The sequence below is a fragment of the Tachypleus tridentatus genome, chromosome 7 (assembly GCF_004210375.1).
Source record: "Tachypleus tridentatus isolate NWPU-2018 chromosome 7, ASM421037v1, whole genome shotgun sequence".
Classification (NCBI taxonomy): Eukaryota; Metazoa; Arthropoda; class Merostomata; order Xiphosura; family Limulidae; genus Tachypleus; species Tachypleus tridentatus.
This window is the reverse complement of record NC_134831.1, coordinates 48,849,646-48,870,673: the sequence shown is the minus strand read 5'-3', so window position 1 is coordinate 48,870,673 and position 21,028 is coordinate 48,849,646. Positions and strand designations below refer to the sequence as shown.

The 21,028-nt window shown below is 33.7% G+C and overlaps 1 protein-coding gene across 8 annotated transcripts in view; it reads right to left on the bottom strand.

Moving 5' to 3' along the window:
- LOC143255610 (uncharacterized) overlaps nt 1-21,028 on the bottom strand; it is an 84,030-nt gene that overhangs the window by 21,948 nt on the left and 41,054 nt on the right. The window contains exons 4-5 of one of the 8 annotated variants that reach the window (XM_076511498.1): nt 12,118-12,180; nt 11,780-11,804 (exon numbers count right to left, since the gene is read on the bottom strand). The exons of 5 other annotated variants lie outside the window; for them this stretch is intronic. In XM_076511498.1, the coding sequence (XP_076367613.1) occupies nt 11,795-11,804; nt 12,118-12,180 (73 nt within the window). In that variant the 3' untranslated portion in view covers nt 11,780-11,794. Of the gene's footprint in view, nt 1-6,655; nt 6,696-11,779; nt 11,805-12,117; nt 12,181-21,028 lie in introns of those variants that run through there. 2 more of the 8 variants (XM_076511505.1, XM_076511506.1) reach the window with 2 other exon arrangements.

The following is a 21,028-nucleotide window of genomic DNA, read 5'->3' as shown; positions in this document are numbered from 1 at the left end:
GGAGGAGGTCTCTTTTTGGTGTTATTGTTCGAGGCTTTGCAAATTTGCAAATGCAGTTTTCTTACTTTTAAATCTTACTCATTACATGTCGTCTCTAATTAAAAACTGTATAGCCATATCGTTTTGTATGGAGATGCTTTATGTTTGTGTGTGTGAACCGTAAGTATACGTTTTGTATTTTTAAATTGTTTAATAATGTTTTTTTGTTTGTAGTTAAACACAAAATTGCACAACAAGCTATCTGTCCTCCGCCCACAACGAGAATCGAAACCTGATTTCTAGTGTTGTGAGTCTTGTTACGTGTTACGGTTTCAAATAGCCTGAAATTGGGTTAAATTGTAATTTAAATTTAGAAGTTAATTAAATGTAAAGATGTATAACATTTGTGATGATTGCCAACAAGATTGATACATGTAGTTTTCCTTCTCAATACAAATATATTTTAATATACGTACAGTAATACAATTTATAATAACGGTTAATATAAGTAATTGTTAAAAATAATGATCTCCATACAAAAGTTGTTCCAAACTTATAAACAATATTGAATCTTCTAATTCATCTGGAAATTTCTTGATATCCTATCGAGGATTAACGATAAGGGAATCAATTGCAAATTGATAAAGGTACAATTCTCTTAACGAGGAGCAGGCTAGCTCTTCACTGATCACAAGTGAATGTTTCACCACTGAAGTTATATAATGCCTTCTTAAAAATACTAAAGTTCGATGTTAATCCACTGAAATTAAATAGTTTGTAATGCTTGAAATCTATAAATGTTTCTGGCCAAATATCTGTAGTTTTCCGATTAATAAGTGATTGATTGATTGATTGATTGATTTAGTGTTTTATGGTACAAAGCAGCTAGGCTATCTGCGCCGATTAATAAGTGTTAACCACAGATACATCTTTTGATGTTTATAGCAAACCAACAATAGATACTATCTCTTGACGCTACGCGTAATAAGCGTTTAGAAAAGATTCTAGACATTTCAGCTAGCCTAATAATACGCTAGTGATTTCGTAAAACATATAGTGTTGATTCTTACACTCGAGAATCTTCTACAAATTTAGTGAGTAAAAAGGAATTCACAATACACATTTAACAATATAAGTTACACGCATTTCTAAATACATATTTAGAAATATATTTACGCTTATTCACTAAATGGAAATAACTTTCAACAAAGACAACAAATAACTTGAGATAATGATGAAACTTTGTAGGATGGAGGGCAAGTGCCTGTTGTGGAGACACAAGTGTAGAGGACGACGTTTTGAAAGTCTATCGCCTTTCAGACCTGAAGACGAAAGGTCCATTCTACAAAGTTTCATAATGAATACTCTGCCTAAACAATCTCTCAAAGAAACTTGAGATAAGTTTTTATGCTTTCCTACGTTTCAGATTACGCCTTTTTCAAAGCACCTATGAACATCAAAAGTTAGGAAACTACTTTTAGTTTAGTAGTTGAAACTAATATAAAACTGCAACAATATAATAAAACAATGTACTGTGAAGCGTACAAAAGTAATATTTAACAAGTCAAAATCGCTCACAATAAAAGTAAAGATGAAATGAATTAGTTTTACATGAAATAATAATAGTTTTATAAAGGTCAACCATTGTATCTGTCAAGGTGAAAGAGTGTTTGGATTGAATCAAAAGAGATTCCCTAAACTTCCTGTTAAGAAAATTGTCAGGAGTCTGGAAACTTTTGATTCGATAAGGTTTCTCATTAATTGTGCCACGCATATTTATTTTTTTATCATTTACTTTTATGATCTGTGACTCTAACCCACTTAACAATACTTTTAGCAAATTTCACCATGCACCATTATATAATATTGTCATTTTATATTCATTTCGGTTATTATTATTTAAAATCCCTTTTGTAGCCTGTAACGTTCATGGACAGTTGAAAAAGGCGCAAGTTGAAACATTGGGCAAAATAAAAAATATATACATGAAATTATTTGTCGTCTTAATTAAAAAAAAATCACCTTTTATGTATGGACCAGAACTTTGCTATTCGGTCATACTCAAATGTCGTATAACACAGATATATAGCATATACCATTTTTATATATCTGCTACCTAATATTCGTGTTTCATATTATTATTCTAATTCTATACAATTTATTCTCATTTGAAATTTGTTCTTCAAAATATTCTATCCACTTTACCCACAATAAACATTTAGAAAATAATATGTTTCAGTTCGGTTGTATTTAAACAGATGATTTATTTTTCATTATTAGATATTTTTACCCAAAGGCTGCTAAACCCTACAAAACGAGAAAGATCTTTTATATGGAAATATGAAGAACTTACAATCTCATTCAGCTTGAATATGTAAACTTATTTTGGTTGATAGGTAACTTGTTATTGCTGCAGCAAAAATATCACTTATAACATTTACAATCAACAAGTTATTAAAACATTAAGATTTATCCGCTAAAACATTCACGTATCACTAAATAACATCAAAATATAAATTCTTATATTTCTCTACTACTAACACCTCTGACTACATTATATAGAAAGTAAGGAAATTTAGATAAAATATATTCAGATGTTGAGGAAAAATGAGTCATTTTGTAGAAATTTGTACATTTTTTTTGTTAAATGGCAATAAGTTTATTCTTCAGTATCAATATGTAATTGAATGAAACAAACAAGTTATTGAAGGATATACAAATATCTAGAAACTAGCTTTATGATTATACAATAGCAGTAAGAAAGTACTAAATTTATAGTCAGTCCTTCAACCATCTTGCAAGAACAACCGCATTTGCAACTAAAGCTTCTGTAAATCAGTCATTAGGTAACGAGTTGCCACCTATTTACTGGGCCTGCCGGGAACATAAAGAGGAAAGACGACTGTTCATCTCAATTTTCTTCTCAATCTCAAATGCTATTACGGCATCGTTTTTCTTATTTCTAATTCTATTATTCTCCGCTCTGCAAGCCTACGACACAAGCTTTTAACAAGACTCTACACCTTTACAAAGGGAGAAGGACACTAAATGAAGGAAATGTTACTCTTACAACTCACTTTGTCGGCCCTTCATCTTCCAGTAATGCGCCAGGCGTGACAGAATAGAAGCTTTGATTGGCTTGAACGACATACGCATGAGTTAATGATACCTACCGAGCTTGTCCTGGCTTCGTTTAACTTGAGCAGATGTCGGTTCTTTGGAACCATTTTCTGTGGAGAAATAGAGGAGCTATTCTCTCAGACTTGGCATAGTGATTACTTTACAAGCTTTCTACTCTGACAATGGTGTTTTCTTTACCCAATTGTGGAGGTTCTTGATTACCTTGACGGCTTTTAAGCTCCAATGCGCGGCATTCCTTTCACAAGGGACGCTTCTCTTTTCTCGTAACTTTTGATCGAAAGAGCTTTTATTCCGAATTATAAGGCATGAAATTAAATTGTAATTAAATGGTTTATCTCTAGGGTAGCTGGTTTACTCAGAAGTAGATTAATGTTATTTTATACATATATTGATAGTATAACAATTGAATAGGATGTTAAATGATAAAGAAGAAATGTGAAAAATATGCGAGGCTTACAAAGTCATTAAATTTGGTATTTAAAGGTCATTTATTTCTTGTAGTAAACGTTTATAAATATCCAAGAATAAAATAAAAATTGTAAAATTAGTTTACAAAAGACAGAAACGCTCTATCAAGTTCAATAGAATTTTTGAAATGGAAGTAAACTGATCAGGTAGTGTCGAGCACCTTGGCTCTGTAAGTTTGTTCAAACGATCGTAGTCAAAAATAACTGTTAAAAGCAAAAACGTTTCTGATTATCAGAAGAGCGTGATAATTGATACTTTCTAGTGTAGTATCACTATGAAAGATTAGTCTCTACAGAATTTATTAACAATGGCAGTTAAAAGAGAATACTTTTTACACCAGAAAACTCTATGGCCGTGAATACTGAGCAATGGACTAAGACCGATTCATCCAACAGCTGACAGAATTCGCCAACTATACCAAATAATATGGCAACCAGTCTGAAAACAGATCTAAGAGATGAAGTTTCTGTGGTACTTAGAGCGAAATTGTTAATAATGAATAACTGTGACGTGCGTGATCTGATTAGTCACATTTCATCGGGCTCTGTACTAGTTCTAGTGTCAACTGGTGGAACAGAAGTAAATTACGGACTTACACCAATAAAATCCAGCGTTTGATTCCTCGGGTCCTCTTAAACAAACAAAGAAAAAACTAGCGGTAGTTTAAAAGCCTAAAACTACGTGAAGCACTTGCTCATACTTATACTGTCCGGATAATACAAACGAACGAATATAATACAAAATTACGTATTTTGACAGGATTTGTATTCTCAGATTTCTTTAAAAGGGTGAATAGCTTTCAGGCTTTGATTAATTGCATTTCACTATGCGCTCTTCACAACGTTCGAAGAGCATGACACTGACCTCAATAATTTTCTTTAACGAAAACAATGACGAGCTTGAATGCGTCATCCACCTTAAAAATCTTTTGTCACCATCTGACAGAAAATTGTTGTCAATATTTCTTGCCGAAAGGATAAAAATGAACAAAAAATTCAGGCACCTTGTGGAACTTATGCCATAAAGAGCTTAAATATTGCTGTTGGGAAAAGTAGTTTAAGATATTAGACGAGGACTTCAGTGACGTATACATGGACGTTTTCTACTTCTAGGTGGCATGTTTTATTACCTTGTGTTGTAGGTGTTTTCCATTAGACTAACAATATATTATCCTATCAGCCATTATTATTTTTTAACACCAAAGAAAATATGATGAAAATGTTACTGACGATAGTATTAATATGAGTGAAAACATTAAGTTGAACATGTTTTAGAATTAACTTAATCCCATAAAAACACAATATAAAGATAAAAGAAACTGTAAGCGAACGAATACTTAATAGTTGTCCAATATATTAAAGGTTTGTTTAAATATTTTGAGACATCCTTTCAGAATCCTGTACGAAGACGCTATACAGTTTAAACGTTCAGAAATTCGTTTCAGGCTGACATAGTCCTTTATTTATCATGTTTCTAACTTCAAGTTCATTTCACAGGTGTTAACATAAATCCACACATTCCAGATGCAGCACACTTAGATGTTCTTTTGAATTACTTTGGTAATTGGAAGAAATATTTTTCTACACACACACACACTTACATATTTATAACACATCTATCAGTATATAAATTCACTAAGAAAAAAAATACTATTCTTCGTGCTTCGGAAACAGATATATTCATTAAGCTTATGTAATAGTAAAAATGCATCACTAAATACGTTTGTTTTCTGTACTAAGAAAAACTGTTAATTTATAGAAATTTATATTCGTTAAAGATCTTCTATTGATATAAAGACATATGACAATCCTATAATCAAATATATATATATATATATTACACCATATATATTTAATAACTGTATTGAAATGAAAAGATATAAAACCAAGACCATTGTTGATTATCTAAACATAAACATTTGGAATTCAAATACTGATAAATGTTTCGATACAAATGCTATTGTGCAGACCAAGAGAAACAAACAAAAAGAAATTGAAGTTTAGGTAAAGAATTCGATAGTTTCAAACTAAATTTAAGCTTTAATGAATGTTCAAATATAAATATGAAGCAGAGTTTAGGAGATCTAGACCTTCTCTTTAGAATATGAACTACCACAAAAATATGGAGTCCATCAAAAACATGTATAGTTTAATTTAAAAAAATAACTTCTAAAGAAAATCACATATTCTAAAAAAATATACCCTAAATTACTAGAATTTATGTCTTTATGTGCATTTTACGAGTAAGAGTCAGCTAAAATAATGTAACATTAAGGAGAGGAAATACAATTATTTTAAAAAACGAATGTGTCTTTATCTCTAAAATAGTCAATTACTGCTTAATGAAATCTGTAAACTATTAAAGAGTAAAGAGATCAACATTCGTTGGCGACTACAGCATCTCTCCGTCACGCAATAACAATAACAATATGACCAAATTTGACAACAGAAAAAATCGTGAAAAAGACAGGAAAATCAAAAAGGTTTTATAACACTGCTTGGGATCTGCAAGAAGGTATTTCTGTACCAAATACCATGTAAGCTGGTTGACTCATACATAAATAGTTCACAAGAAACGCTGAATTGTGCTTCTCTCATTGGAAACATGTGCAAAAGACAACAATTTCAAAATTGTCCCCCCTTCTATTACAGTGGTATGTCTACGGATTTACATCGCTAAAATCAGGGGTTCGATTTCCCTTGGTGGGCTCAGCAGATAGCCCGATGTGGCTTTGCAATAAGGAAACACACACAATATTTTCTATATTTCTATTTGGGACGTGTAGCAATATATCTTTGTACAAAATTCTGTATAAATTTGTTAAAGTAATTGTAAAAAAAATCCTAAACTTGTCCTTTTATTTTGGTATCTTGGCCCCAAATGGGCAAATCCAAATTTTTATGTTACTGTGTTGAGGGATGAAAATTGTGCCAACTTTCATCTTGATTGCTATACGTATGAACGCACAAGAGACCAAAATACACATTTTGGATTGTTTGATATTTTATCCTATAACAACATTAAAATAAGGGGTTCGACTCCTCTCGATGCACTCAGCAGATAACCCGATGTGGCTTTACAATCAGAAAAGACACATACACTTGATCCTATAAAATCAATAAAATACCCAAATGAAACATATGAAAAAAGGTGTCTGCGTATATTGGACATAAATATAACTCTTCTAAGTTCCAAGTCAAACCGCCGAGAAATGAAAGAATGGCGGTCTATTACAAAAGAATTTGGGAAATGAAGATACAATAAAAACATTATTTCTCTTTATTGAAACATAATTATAAGTAATTATATAGCGATTCTTATTCCATAGAATATTTGTAAAATATTTATGTCACCATTTCTGTCATCCCACTCAGCAACAGAAAATGCGCCAGATAAAATTGTTAATGTTGAGTTGTAATATGAGCTTTCTAAATACAAACAGTTTCACAGTAAAACTAGTAGCGAAGATATTTTTTTTTATTCTACCCGAGCTATAAAGTAGTCGATTTTCAGCGACTCAAAATACTAAAATGAGCGCTAACCAGATTTATAAAGTATCCGGCCCGGCATGGCCAGCTATTTAAGGCACTCGACTCGTAATCTTAGGCTCGCGGGTTCGAATCCCTGTCACACCAAAAATGCTCGCCCTTTCAGCCGTGGGGGCGTTATAATGTGACGGTCAATCCCACTATTCGTTGGTAAAAGAGTAGCCCAAGAGTTGGCGGTGGATGGTGATGACTAGCTGCTTTCCCTCTAGTCTTGCACTGCTAAACTATGGATGGCTAACGCAGGTAGCCCTAGTGTAGCTTTGCGCGAAATTCAAAACAAACTGACACCTGTAAAGTAACCGACCTTCAGCAAATAAGAATAATATAATGGACAACTAATGAAAATGGAAAATTCTTTGTTCTGATCAAACTCAAACTGAAAAGTTTAGTAATGATACTAGGTTTTCCAAGAGAAAAAAGATAATATTTTTCTACGATTTCAGTTTGAATTATGTTTCAAATGAATAATTTTTTTAAGAACAAAAGGAATCGTTTAGATTTCTACCAATAAAAATATAAAAGTTGGTTAGAAAAATCACCTTAACTTAAATATCATCATTGTTTTTATTTGAAAACAATGAGATAAAATAACTTCGCAATTGAGATTATGATTAAACAACCTCGCAGCGAACCAAAACGAACATGTATTTTTCCTGTCAGCTCATCTTGCTAGATCGGTATAAATAATTGTAATTAGATTCCCAGGACTGTCATAGTGGCTAATTTGTAAAATCCTGTAATGGGAGAGATCTGATTTCAGATTGATATATCTAATGAACCATTTCTACTGTCCAGATTTATCAATATTAAATACTAGTCAGTAGAGAAAAATAACTCGAGTTTCCTGAAAAACTAATTATCATACTTTGCGACAAAATGATCGAGATACACGATGTTTTGGAAAAAATAAATTGCCTTTCTGTAGTTTCTGTTTAGATCACATGCGTCTTAGAAACTAAAGTAAAAAGTTTCATAACCAAACCAAAATTATTGTAAGTTACGCTTACATTTTAACAAGAAAGAAGTATATACCATAATTTGTGCTTTTTTTCAGGTATAAAAATATTAAACTATTATAAGATATAATAATTTAATTCCTACTTTTTCAAAAATAAATAATGCATATATCTTTTTATCTATTATAATGGCCAGCATGTCCAGGTGGTTAGAGACGATCGACTCGTAATCTGAAGGGCGCGGGTTTGAATCACCGTCTCACCAAACATGCTCGCTCTTTAAGCCGTGGGGGCATTATAAAGTTACAATCAATCCCACTATTCGTTAGTAAAAGAATAGCCCAAGAGTTGGCTGTGGGTGGTGATGACCCTGGTCTTACATCCGGATTTACAACGCTAAAATCAGGGGTTCGATTCCCCTCGGTGGGCTGAGCAGACAGCCTTTGTGGCTTTGCTATACAAAAAACACAAACACACACACTGGTCTTACACTGCTAAATTACGGACAGCTAACTCAGATAGCCCTCGTGTAGTTTTGTGTAAAATACAAAAACAAAGCAATCTATTATAATGCACAATTTGGCCTATAGCAACTGTTCATATGCAGAGCAGTAAAAGGGTTAAAATCACACTTGTGTGTACTAAAGACTGATCATATATATGTATATAGTAAAATTAACAATTTAAATTCAAACTGCCATGTAGCCAAATGATACACGAAATCATGTGGTATTTAGATTAAACCTCTGAGAAATTAATCAATATTCTCTCTTCATAGCGTTATAAACCATTATTCAAACTTGGAAAACTGAAATAGATTTCGTCGTGTTTAAGCGTTCGAGAAAATTACTCATGAAACTGTACTTAAACTTATTGGTCGCATTTTTTATAGTTACGAATATACTGTCATTTGTTTTACATATGAAAACAATTGTAATAGACTATAAATAATGTTTAATAGTGCTCAAGTTGCTGTGAATTATAAAAATTAAAGCTTACGTGTACTTTCACAGTTAAAATAAACACCTAACAAAATTGACTTTAGTACCATGATGAAATATTGTACACTTCAATAACAAATACGTTCTTTAATAATGCAATAAATACATAATAAAATTTCTTTTACTAATTAAATACGGCTTGGCATGGCCTAACGTGTAAGGCGTGCGACTCGCAATCCGAGGGTCGCGGGTTCGCGCCCGCGTCGCGCGAAACATGTTAACCCTCCAAAGCCGTGGGGGCGTTATAATGTGACGGTCAATCCCACTATTCTTTACTAGAAGAGTAGATCAAGAGTTGGCGGTGGGTGGTGATGACTAGCTGCCTTCCCTCTAGTCTTACACTGCTAAATTAGGGACGGCTAGCACAGATAGCCCTCGAGTAGCTTTGTGCAAAAACCAAACCACCTAATTAAATATATTAATACACTGTATAACTAGCTTGATAATGGCATTATAAGTATATACTAACTTAGGCTTTGGAAAGAAACGCTCATTATATAGCTGGTATTTTATTGAAAATAATATTGTTATATTAATTCAACTGCTACAGTAAAGAATTGAAACATACTATATGTAGGTACCCCATTTGTCACATTAATCCAGCATGAATGAACTTCATTTATAAAAACCTTCTGCTTTTTTACATCAAGCAGCTTTTCTATCCAATTAAACAACTTATCTCCTATACCTAAAGAGATAATTTTTATTATAAGCCTTTTATGTGACACTTTGTCAAATGCTTTATAAAGATGCAGATACACCAAATCTACACCCTTATATTGGCATGGCATGGCCAGATGGTTAAGGCGTGCGACTAGTAATCTGTGGGTCGCGAATTCGAATCCCGGTCGCACCAAACATGCTCGGCCTTTCAGCCGTGGGGGCGTTATAATGTGACGGTCAATCCCACTATTCGTTGGTAAAAGAGTAGCCCACGAGTTGGCGGTGGGTGGTAATAACTAGCTGCCTTTTCCTAGTCTTACACTGTAAATTAGGAACGGCTAGCGCAGATAGCCTTCAAGTAGCTTTGCGCGAAATTCAAACCAAACAAACTACACCCTTATCCTCATTTACATGAGCAGTAAAATTTTTCTATGTTTGATTTTTATCCTTTTTTAAGTCTTAGGTATAGTAAATATATATTCTGAGACATATGCATCAAAATATAATTAAAAAGGGCAGATGTAAATTGTAGAACTAATTGTTAAATATATTAATAGGCCTAAAAAGTTTCTATTATCACTCATAGGGCTATAATTGCTCCAATTATTTTCCATTTAAAAGATACAAGCGTAATATTGAACCTTATCTTTGAAACAAAAAGAGGTTTGATCGGTTACCTTTTTGTGTGATTTCTATATTTAACCGCCTGATGAATTGTTATAAGCTGAAGTTGAGGGTAGAATGAATGAAAAGAATCTGCTTTGTTTAATCGTCAAAATGTTCAGCTTCGTTTTCTCGACAACTTGACACACCATATAAGGAAAACCTCATATTCAAAATGATGTTAGAATCAACAATTTATATTCTTATGTGCGAGGCTTAGACGTATCTTGATCGAGATACACATATTCGAAATCTATATCACTGTTACGATTCGTTTAACTCAAGTTCCCGCTGTCTTTTGTTAGGTAACGTAATTAACCCTTATTAGCAGTTTTAATACATCGTTATTACAAAAATCTTAAATGGGAGAAAAAGAACTTTTATGCGAAAGGCGCCCAATTCCTTCTATATTAAAATGAAAAGCAAATAAAAAAGAGTTTAATTAAAATAAAGTAATTCTGCTACTAGGTAGAAATTTAGAAATTATCTAATTTTCTGGTAAATACAAATGAAATAAGTTTACTGTTAGTTGAAACTTATTCCTTATCTCCTGCTTTAAGAGAATTCTAGTATTAGCCAGAAGTTATATTTTATCTGTTATTAATCACTAGTGAAATAATAACTAATTGTAAATTACATTTTATCGCCTGTTAACCAGAAGTAAATAACCTCAAATAATATCTTCTGTTAAACCACTAAAAAAAAAAAAAAAGATCAACTACTAACTAAAAGTTAAATGTGTCATTTCGTGTTAATCACAAGTAAAATATCATAACAGCTAGTTAAAAGCTTCGGGTGTTTTTTATATGTTATCTACGAGTAAAATATTTGTTTCTTTTGTGTGTGTTTTTTTTATTTCGCGAGATACACGAGGACTATCTGCGTTAGCCGTCCCTAATTTAGTATAAGACTAGAGGGAAGGTAGCTAGCCATCACCACCCACCGCCAACTCTTGGGCAACTCTTTTACCAACGAATAGTGGGATTGACCTTCTCATTATAATGTTCCCTTGCCTAAAAAGGCTAGAATGTTTGGTGTGACGGGAATTCGAACCCACGACCCTCAGATTATGAGTCGAGCGCCCTAACCACCTGGCCATGCCGGGCCATGAGTAAAGGAAGTTCTCTCTTACAAATATTTACTTATAAGTTCCATACTATCTCCTGTTTTTCATCATTAAAATTATCCCCGTGATACAGCGATATGTCTGCGGATTTACAACGCTAGAAACGAGGTTTCAAAACCCGTCGTGAGCAGAGCAGAGATAGCCCATTGTGTAGTTTTGTGCTTAATTTCAAACAATCAAACAATACTAAAACATCTGTGAGTCAAACAATGTATTTATTTTATTTTTCTTCAAGTCTCCTCTGGTGATTCAGTAGTGTCTGAAATATTATAACACTAAATATTAGATTTCGACACCCGCGGTGGGCAGAAAACAGCTAGCTCTGGGTTTAACTTTGTGCTTAAAATAAACAAAAAATTTTAAATCTTAGTTTCAACAGTTTACTTCATTACATGTTGTAGCCTTAGGTTGTAACCTAAAAAGTAAAAGAACGCTATACTATATTTATTTCAAACAATGTACTCACTTTAATGAAGTTTCTAGTACTTATTCAATTCTATAATGAAACTTTGGTTAATTATCTCTTCCTTCCAAAATCTTTTTTAATATTAGTAGTAGTCTAATGCACTTACCTGACTGATACATCTTGCACTGGATGGTGTGAAAACTTAAGTAATTTAATATAAATAAAGTTCCTGTATAAGGTAGAAAAACGTTTCACAGAGTATAAAAAATCTGATAAGCAGTAATATACATTGCCTTCAAAATTAATCACTACAACTAATAATGTCACATTTTGATGAAATACAAATAATGTAAACACTTTTATTAATGAAGTTGTTTTTATTCAAAATACTAATGATCAAACGTAACACTGTTATGTGTCAAGTAAGTTGAACGTTAGCAAAATCTGCAAAGAAAATACAAAAGCTCAAATTTTCTGATTGAAAACCCTGATTTAGCATTAATTATTGCTGCGAGTCTTTTTGGATAGGTCTTTACTAACTTTGCATAACAAGATGGTATAAGTTTTGCCCATTTTTCTTTGCAAAATAGCTGCAATTCTGACAAGTTCGCTGAATATCTTTAATATAGTGCAATCTTCAAGTCTCGTCATAATTTTTTTATTGGATTCAAGTCAGAACATTGACTGGACTGCTTCAGATTATTCACTCTCTTATCAAACCATTCCAAGATGTTATGGCCTTGCGTTTTGGATCATTGTCCTGCTAAAATGTAAATTTTTGACACAGTTTTAGATCCTTGGCAGAGTCAAGCAGTTATTCCTCTAGGATTCGCTTGTATTTTGCACCATCCATCTTCCTGTTAATCCTGACAAGCTGCAAAGCCCCTGATGATGAGAAGCATTCCTATAACACCATGCTTGACAGTTGGGATAGTGTTGACTGGGTGGTGAGCTACGTTGGGCTTGCGTCAGACGTAACAGTTTGGATTTAGATAAAAAAAAGCTCTCGTATGATGACTAAATATCGTGTCTGCAGTATCTTCATACGCTTTGTCGCAACTCTATACAAGATTTAAAATGATTCTTTTTCAGTAATGACTTTTTTTCTTTATACTCGCTCATACAGGTCAGCTTTGTGTGAGGTATTGTCAACGTATGAACATTGACTTCAATCTCAGGCATGGAACCTTGCAAGTCTTTCAAAGTCAATGTTAGTTTCACAGTGGCATCCTTAACTAGTTGTCTGCCTGCCTGGTTGCTTAGTTTCGAAGGGTGACCTAATCTGGTTAGTGACTTGGTAGTATGAAGCACATTCTTCGTCTTAATGATGAATTTCACCGTACTTAATGGTACTCAGCGACCATGAATGTTTTTTGTAACCTTCTCCTGATCTATGTTTCTCTACCTCTTTATCCTTGAATTGTTTGGAAAGCTTCTTGGTTTTCATGGTTGGTTTGTCGTATCACTATGTGAGCTGCGGCTTGAACAGATATACTTACTTTGAAGTCAAGTTAAACCACTTTGATTACACAGAGAAAAAGACGATTACACTAATTTAGTGACTTTTCCCACTGATCTTTTGCATTTAAGCTGATTCAGAGTTACAGCAGCAAAACGTTTAAATATTTATGCAATTAAAAGATATCAATTTTCTTTGAAAACCTAATTTATTTACATAATATCGGCGTTTTTCAGTTTGGGGTAAATTGTATATATTCATAGATTTTGAATATAAAACCTCATTTGAAAGTTTCCTGATTGCAAGTTCACACAAAGTGTGGAAAATTTGCAGGGGAGTGAATACTTTTGCAAAGCGCTTTAGAAAGTCCTTTATTAGCACAGAAAAGTTATTTTAATATAAAAGATCTTGGAACCATCACGAACACTATTGAATTCTCTTATTTGATTTCATTCTTAAAGATAGAAAAGTGGAACCTTTAAACTGACATAGACTCATGGTCAAGAAGAGGACCTAAGGAATTGAGCATAAAAGTAATATTTGATGAAGCTAAGGTATAAATGTTCAAAAAAGTAAAATATAATTACTATAATATAAATTTCTTAATTAATTAAAAAGTGCAAGACATTCATCTCTTAACTTGCTTCTGAATTTTAAATCAACTCCATGTATTTGTAATTATTCAATTACGAACACATTAACAAAAAAATGTTTTGCGATACATATATTTCATTACCAGCATTCAATGAAAATAAGACGAGAATTGAAACCACAAAAAAATTAAAATGTTGGAAAGACGGTGGAGCTACTTAAAATATCAATATTTTAATAAAAAAAGATTTATTTGAGAAGCTTGTTGTGTACTTTTTATGTGGTTCCCCAATGGCACAGCAGTACGTCTGCAGACATACAACGTTAGAAACCTAGATTTGATGCCCATTGTGGGCAGAGCACAGATAGCCTCTGGTGTAACTTTATGCTTAACTTTAAATAAAATATTCCACACATAAATTTTTATTTGTTTTATTTGAAGTTAAGCATAAAGTTAGCACAGATAGCCTCTGGTGTAACTTTATGCTTAACTTTAAATAAAATATTCCACACATAAATATTTATTTGTTTTATTTGAAGTTAAGCATAAAGTTACACCAGAGGCTATCTGTGCTCTGCCCACAATGGGCATCAAATCTAGGTTGTCTAGGTTAAATATGTCGTTGTATCATACGTGAACTTAATGCATTTATTTCGAAATAGTTCATAAATATCTGTAAGTCATATGTAAATTCAACTATAAGTTCTTATACTAGATGGCAGCACGGTATGGTACTGAATGTACAGACCTTTAGGGATAACGATATACTTACTAAACGATCTATGGTTGGAATTCCAAACACTTTTTTTTTTTTTTTTTAAAGAAAGGATGTACATTATTGTTCATTATGTATTATAACGTAAAACTCTGTATAGTGATTGATTTATGAAGTGCTATTTACTAAGGAGCGTACTAGACTTATACCCCACTATCCGTAATTTATAGCTTAATGTGTACGTTAGTCTGAATACGGCCCGGCATGGCCAGGTGGTGAAGGCAGTTGACTCGTAATTCGATGGTCGTAGGTTTGAATCCCCGTCACACCACCAAACATGCTCGCCCTTTCAGCCGCAGGGGCATTATAAGTGACAGTCAGTCCCAATATTCGTTAATAAAAAGAATAACCCAAGAGTTGATGGAGCGTGGTGATGACTAGCTGCCTTCCTGCTAGTCTTACACTACAAAATTAGAGACGGCAAGCGCAAATAGCCCTAGTGTAGCTTTGCGTGAAGTTTAAAACAAACATTACTCTGAATACAAAATATTTCCTTGACGCAAATATTTTATCGATACCCTATAGAGATGTAATATTCATTTAAATTTAAAACTCTCTTTGTAACTTATCATTGGTATTGTAGTACTTATAGAAAAAATAGGCTAGGTATGCAATACAACTTAAAATCTCAAACACACTGCAAACAACATGTAAAGAAAACTTATATATATAGTACGTTGTTGAGTAGTAAACAAATCAGCTGAAGAGTGACAAGCCGAGAAAGTACGTAAAATAAAAACAAGTATTTCATAAAAATGCAAATTTCTCAGTCTGACTATATGATTAATTGAGAAACGTTGTCGGAAAGGCATAGCTCTCTCCTGATTTCACTTTATACAAATATAAACGCACATGACTGAATTACGTTACTTTTGCTAGAAACGTTTTATCTTACTTTTACTTACAATCTTCGTAAACATAAGTAATAACAAAAACCCCTTTTCAAAATTACCAACGAGCTAACAAGACACTATAGCCGTATTCTGTGGTTACGAGCACGCTCTGCGAGTTGCCATCTAAGAACGCACCCTTATATCATGTGTGGGTGCACAGTTGCTTTTGCGCAAATGCTATGTGATCAGCTTAAAAATGTATTAGCTAGATAAAAATAAATAAAGTGGACTTCTGTAGATTCTCTAAATCTACATTCTACTTATGATGTAATCTTTCAGAGTGAATTTCTCAGTTTTACACATCTGACTCTATAATTTTGTGTTAAGCAAAACAATTTTATCATACAAGTCGATGCCTAAGACGTGTCTCCTATGTGAGGACGAATACTGTCACTGCTGAAGTCTGACACAGATTTGTTCGAGTACTCTGGACTGAAAACAGTAATGATGAGTTTTATAATTTATCTTCGAATTATGTTCAAACTACGTGTGACCTATTCAAATCCAAAGTTGTACTTGAAACAGTTCAATTTTTAATAACGTGCTTTTAAAGAAAACAAGAGAGAAAAAGTAGTTTATAGGTAACCTTGAAAGTTTTTTGTCACAGTAATTACATCATTCTTGCATTTAATAGAGATAAGGTTTAATACAGTAATGTTGAATATGCAAACAAACTTTGGCCATTAATCAAGTCAAAAAAAATGCTACCACACTGGCTAGATGGAAGGAAAACTATAACAGAAAATACTAACAAAAGCCAAGAAATATCGAGAGACCTACATAGCACGAAGAAACTCTCTGAGAAGGACAGGCCTATAGCACCGTCACTCTTAAGAACTAGTTCGAAAACAAAAACATATGGAAATGATAGAACTAGAGCACAATCACTCTCAAGAACCACTTAAGCCTAGGGTACTGACTTTCAAAGGAATTAACTTCAGAAATAGCTCTCATACAAACTTTCATAGAAGTAGAGCTATGTTTCGAATTAGCACAAGCATTCATACTAGAAAAAGGCCAGGTGTAGTTAAAAGTTTACTATGCCATGTTAAAAATGCTCTTTGTTGAATCAAAGGGACAGTGGGTTATCAAAGTCTACTCATAATAAACAGCAGATTTCTCTGAAGAAGATCCAGTAAAAAATGATGGTGCATGAAAAAGATAGTAGTGATTTCGCAAAAGCTTTCATGAACCTCCATCTTAGCCCAGCTCAAAATTTGTCTGTGAAATTATTGAAAAGAGCTTATCATTATGTAAAAAGAAAATGGACTTTGTCTACAAATGAAAACGGAATGTATATCATAGAAGAATTGGTGGTAATTTCTGAAAAAATCTTAAGCCAAAACACGAAGTATGGAAATGTACTGAGAAAAGCAAACCTATGTCTAGTGATGAACTTAACGCCATACTGTCACTAAAGAGGACATTTGATGAAGCCAAGTTAGACAAGTGTTGTAAGGTTGTAATAAAAATTTCTTAATTTGCATCATGACAAAGTTGTTGAATCTAATAGTAATACAATTTTGGTTGACTGCCTTGATTACCCTTTAGTGTGGTACAACGATGAAGAGTGTACTAGTAAGTTATAAATACTCAGTCGTGGAGCTACCCATTACCTAGTGCTGTACACTAGTTTGCAACACTTGTATATTAGATTGATTGATCCAGCACTAAGCAATAGATATATAAATCTATCAAGCTCTTGTCAGTAATGATGTAAATGAAAGCTGTATGCAGGGCCTTCAGATGGCTAGAGATGGAGAACTGGACCCTCTCAAATCCCAACTAATTCAATATGTAAAGTGCTATTTGTGATGGGTAGGTCGATAAGCTAGCCATTGAATTTCGACTATTACAGCCAGTTACAAGTTACTTATATTAAATTGAGGAATGCAGTAGCGAGTAGAGTGCATAAGCACTAACTCCAGGAAGTTTATGGTTAAAGTAATCAATCTGAGTCTTAGACTAAAATTCAAACACAGAAACACTTTTAATATGCTTTTCACAATATTCTCCGTTATAATAAATTTGTAGAATCACTTTTAATAATCTAACAAAAATCTTTCAGCACAACTAACAAATATTCCTTAATTATTCTTACAATAGCATTATTAAATCATATCAATCCAAATATATTTTAACCATGTTATTCAATATTAGGAAAGATAGAATGTGTGTTCGTGTTTTTCTTTTAGCAAAGCCACAAAGGCTATCTGCTCAGCCCACCGAGAGGAATCGAACGCCTGATTTTAGCGTTGTAAATCCGAAGACATACGGCTGTACTAACGGGAGGCAGGAAAGATAGCAATAAGTTACTTACAGAGAGCTTAGGCAAGAAGCGCTGAATAAGATCGTCATAAGGGGAGTCATACTTCTTCAATCCGCCTCCGATACTCTGCTGGCGAGAGTTGAAATTTCTTGACTGACTTTTTGAGTTTTCTGCTCTTTACAAAAGAACTCACTTTTTAGCATCAAACGTGAGTTTTTATGCAGACTTTTTCTGTTATTCTTACGATTTTTCAAATAGTGCACATATCTACCTGCAAGTAGACCTGATACTTCATTGGCTGCTTTTCTTTGATCGTTTGACAATTCTCAAAACCAATTCTCTTTTTTATTAGTTGCAGAAAAAAGGCTGTAAATAAGCAGCCTTCTTACTTCTTTTCTCATAAAAAAGTTTTGAAATTGATATTACATCAAAGTTCCGACTTATTTCCTTTGTCGGCAACTTTATGCAAGATAATGTTAACATTTGCCGTAGTTTCCTCGCTGCTGTAGTGACGCCAGTCCGAAGATAATAATATAATTTCCATTTCTCTAATAAGGTTTACCTAACCCTTCTGCTGACCTTAATAGAGTGGTGTGTAGTTAGCTTGTTTCAGTGATGTCGAGAAACCCACTTGTTGAGAAATTTATATGCAGAAACGGCTCGTTTGGGTTGTAAAATATTTTCTCAACACAAACGAGCCGTTTTTGCATACAAGTTAGCTTGTTTGTTTGTTTTTGAATTTCGCGCAAAGCTACTCAAGAACTATCTGCGCTAGCCGTCCCTAATTTAGCAGTGTAAGACTGGAGGGAAGGCAGCTAGTCATCACCACCCAAGCGCCAACTCTTGGGCTACTCTTTTACCAACGAATAGTGGGATTGACCGTTCATTATAACACCCCCACGGCTGAAAGGGCGAGCATGTTTGGCGCGACGGGGATGCAAACCCGCGACCCTCAGATTACGAGTCGCACGCCTTAACACGCTTGGCCTGCCGGGCCTATGTAATTAGCATAAACAAGAACGTTTATCAACATATCACTCTTCTTAATCAATCGTCATTATATAATAATAATTTTTATATCTTTGTGAACGTGTATGACACTTCTATTTTTGCATATATTCTGTTCTTGAAGCATTTGAAATTCACAGAAATGCCGTAAATGTTCAATTAGGCTACTGTAAAACTAGGTGTGTACACTGGGAAGATTTCCATGTACAATTCTTTTGATGTACGTAAAGATATCATGTTTTCCCTCCGATTGCCACTGAAGAAGATACTTGAAACTCTTGATCAAATTGATTTCACTAAAAAAGTTATTGCTGGATCCAGAACTGTTAATGGAAAACTGGCAAAAACAAACTCATTTGGTGCAGCCTAATCGATGTTAACAAAGTGCAAAAGATAGAATTAAATCAACTGACTTTACAAAGATATAGTTGAACAAGCTGTAGGTGAGCTGTCAAAAAGGTAGTCAAAATTGTCAACTAGAACAATGTTCGAAAAGGCTGACTAGAGTGATGTAACTGGTTTCCGAACTTACACTGTCAGATACTTACCAAACAAGCTGCTATAGGAGTCTGAAATGAATCAGTACAAATTTCTTAGTGTTAAAGAATACCCGCTAAAGAAGAGGCAGTACCACCTCGATCTGATATGTTTCTTACGTCTTCTTTTATTTCAAGGACGTTTTTGAAGAAAAACCGTCCTATTAAAAATTAATGACTCTGACTGAGTATCTTATGTCCCTACTACTGAACAAAGATTCAGAGTTCAGAAAAGATATCCAGTATCTGTTCTACCTACTTTGGCAAAAAGAACCTCATGAATTGTTGGCTGACACCTATAATATTTTATAGAACAGTAGACAACAGTCTATATCAGTCAACACACTACTAAATCAGGTGACCCATTCTGATCAAGAGTTAGAGGCAAATTTGAGTATGATGCTCCTGGGTGTAAGAAGAACTAAACAGTACTGTTTATTCAGGCAAAGTGAAGTAAAGTGTATGATACAGGACTATAGGCCTCCAACGTACCTTTTTACCTTTATCTGTTCACAAAATGAGTTGCCTGACATTGTTCAATATTTGAGAAAAGTCATTGGTATACCCTGAGATCCAGGTGTAATATCATAAGACTGATTCCTGTGAATCCAGTGTCAGTGTCTTGGTAATCCTTCTTTAAATTCCACTCTTTCTTCCAGATTCTGGTTGTTAAAGGTCAGGTAGTTGATAAAGTTCAACATTTTTACTGGAAAAAGAAGTACCGGGCAGATAAAACACCTCACTAACTTGAAGAGACTGTGCACTTATCATTGAACCTCACTAACTTGAAGAGACTGTGCACTTATCATTGACTGAAATTAACTGGAAGAGATGTTGAACTGGAAAGAGACTGTGCACTTATCATTGACTGAAATTAACTAGAAGAGGTGTTGAACTGGAAAGAGACTGTGCACTTATCATTGACTGAAATTAACTAGAAGAGGTGTTGAACTGGAAACAGATAGGATAAATTGTCATGCTCCCGACGAGAAATCCATTCCTGAACTCCACATGCCAATCATCGGGTATCAAATACATAATTGTAGAAGTTACTGCAAAGGGAGATAACTGTTTGGCAAGTATAATTTCATAACTGGATGCAAGTTTGGCTTTCCTAGGAAAGCATGTGGAAGAGCCACATTGAGAATTGATAGAAGAGTCTTATGTATAGAAACAAATTTTACCAGATGGCTAGGTCTATGGAAAGTCAACACAGAAATTTTGAATCATCCTTAGTCCTCGTTCACTACATCATTCATTATATCACCAAAGATGAGAGAAGCAACTCTCAGGAGATCTAGCAAAATGTGAGTGATTACATCTGCTTATAGAGCTGTGGATTTGTAGCTTTGCTTTACAGAGTGTGGCCTGTACAAAGATTTTGATATCCTCCTCAGTTACCATCTCAACAAAAAATGCTATATTGTAAAATGGCTAGATGTTTCAATACTTCAAAAATAAGTCATAGTTTGAAAAGCCATAGTGAGCTTGAAGAAATATATAAGAAGTGATACAGAGTCTAATAGCATTTTGAAGGCAGTCTCA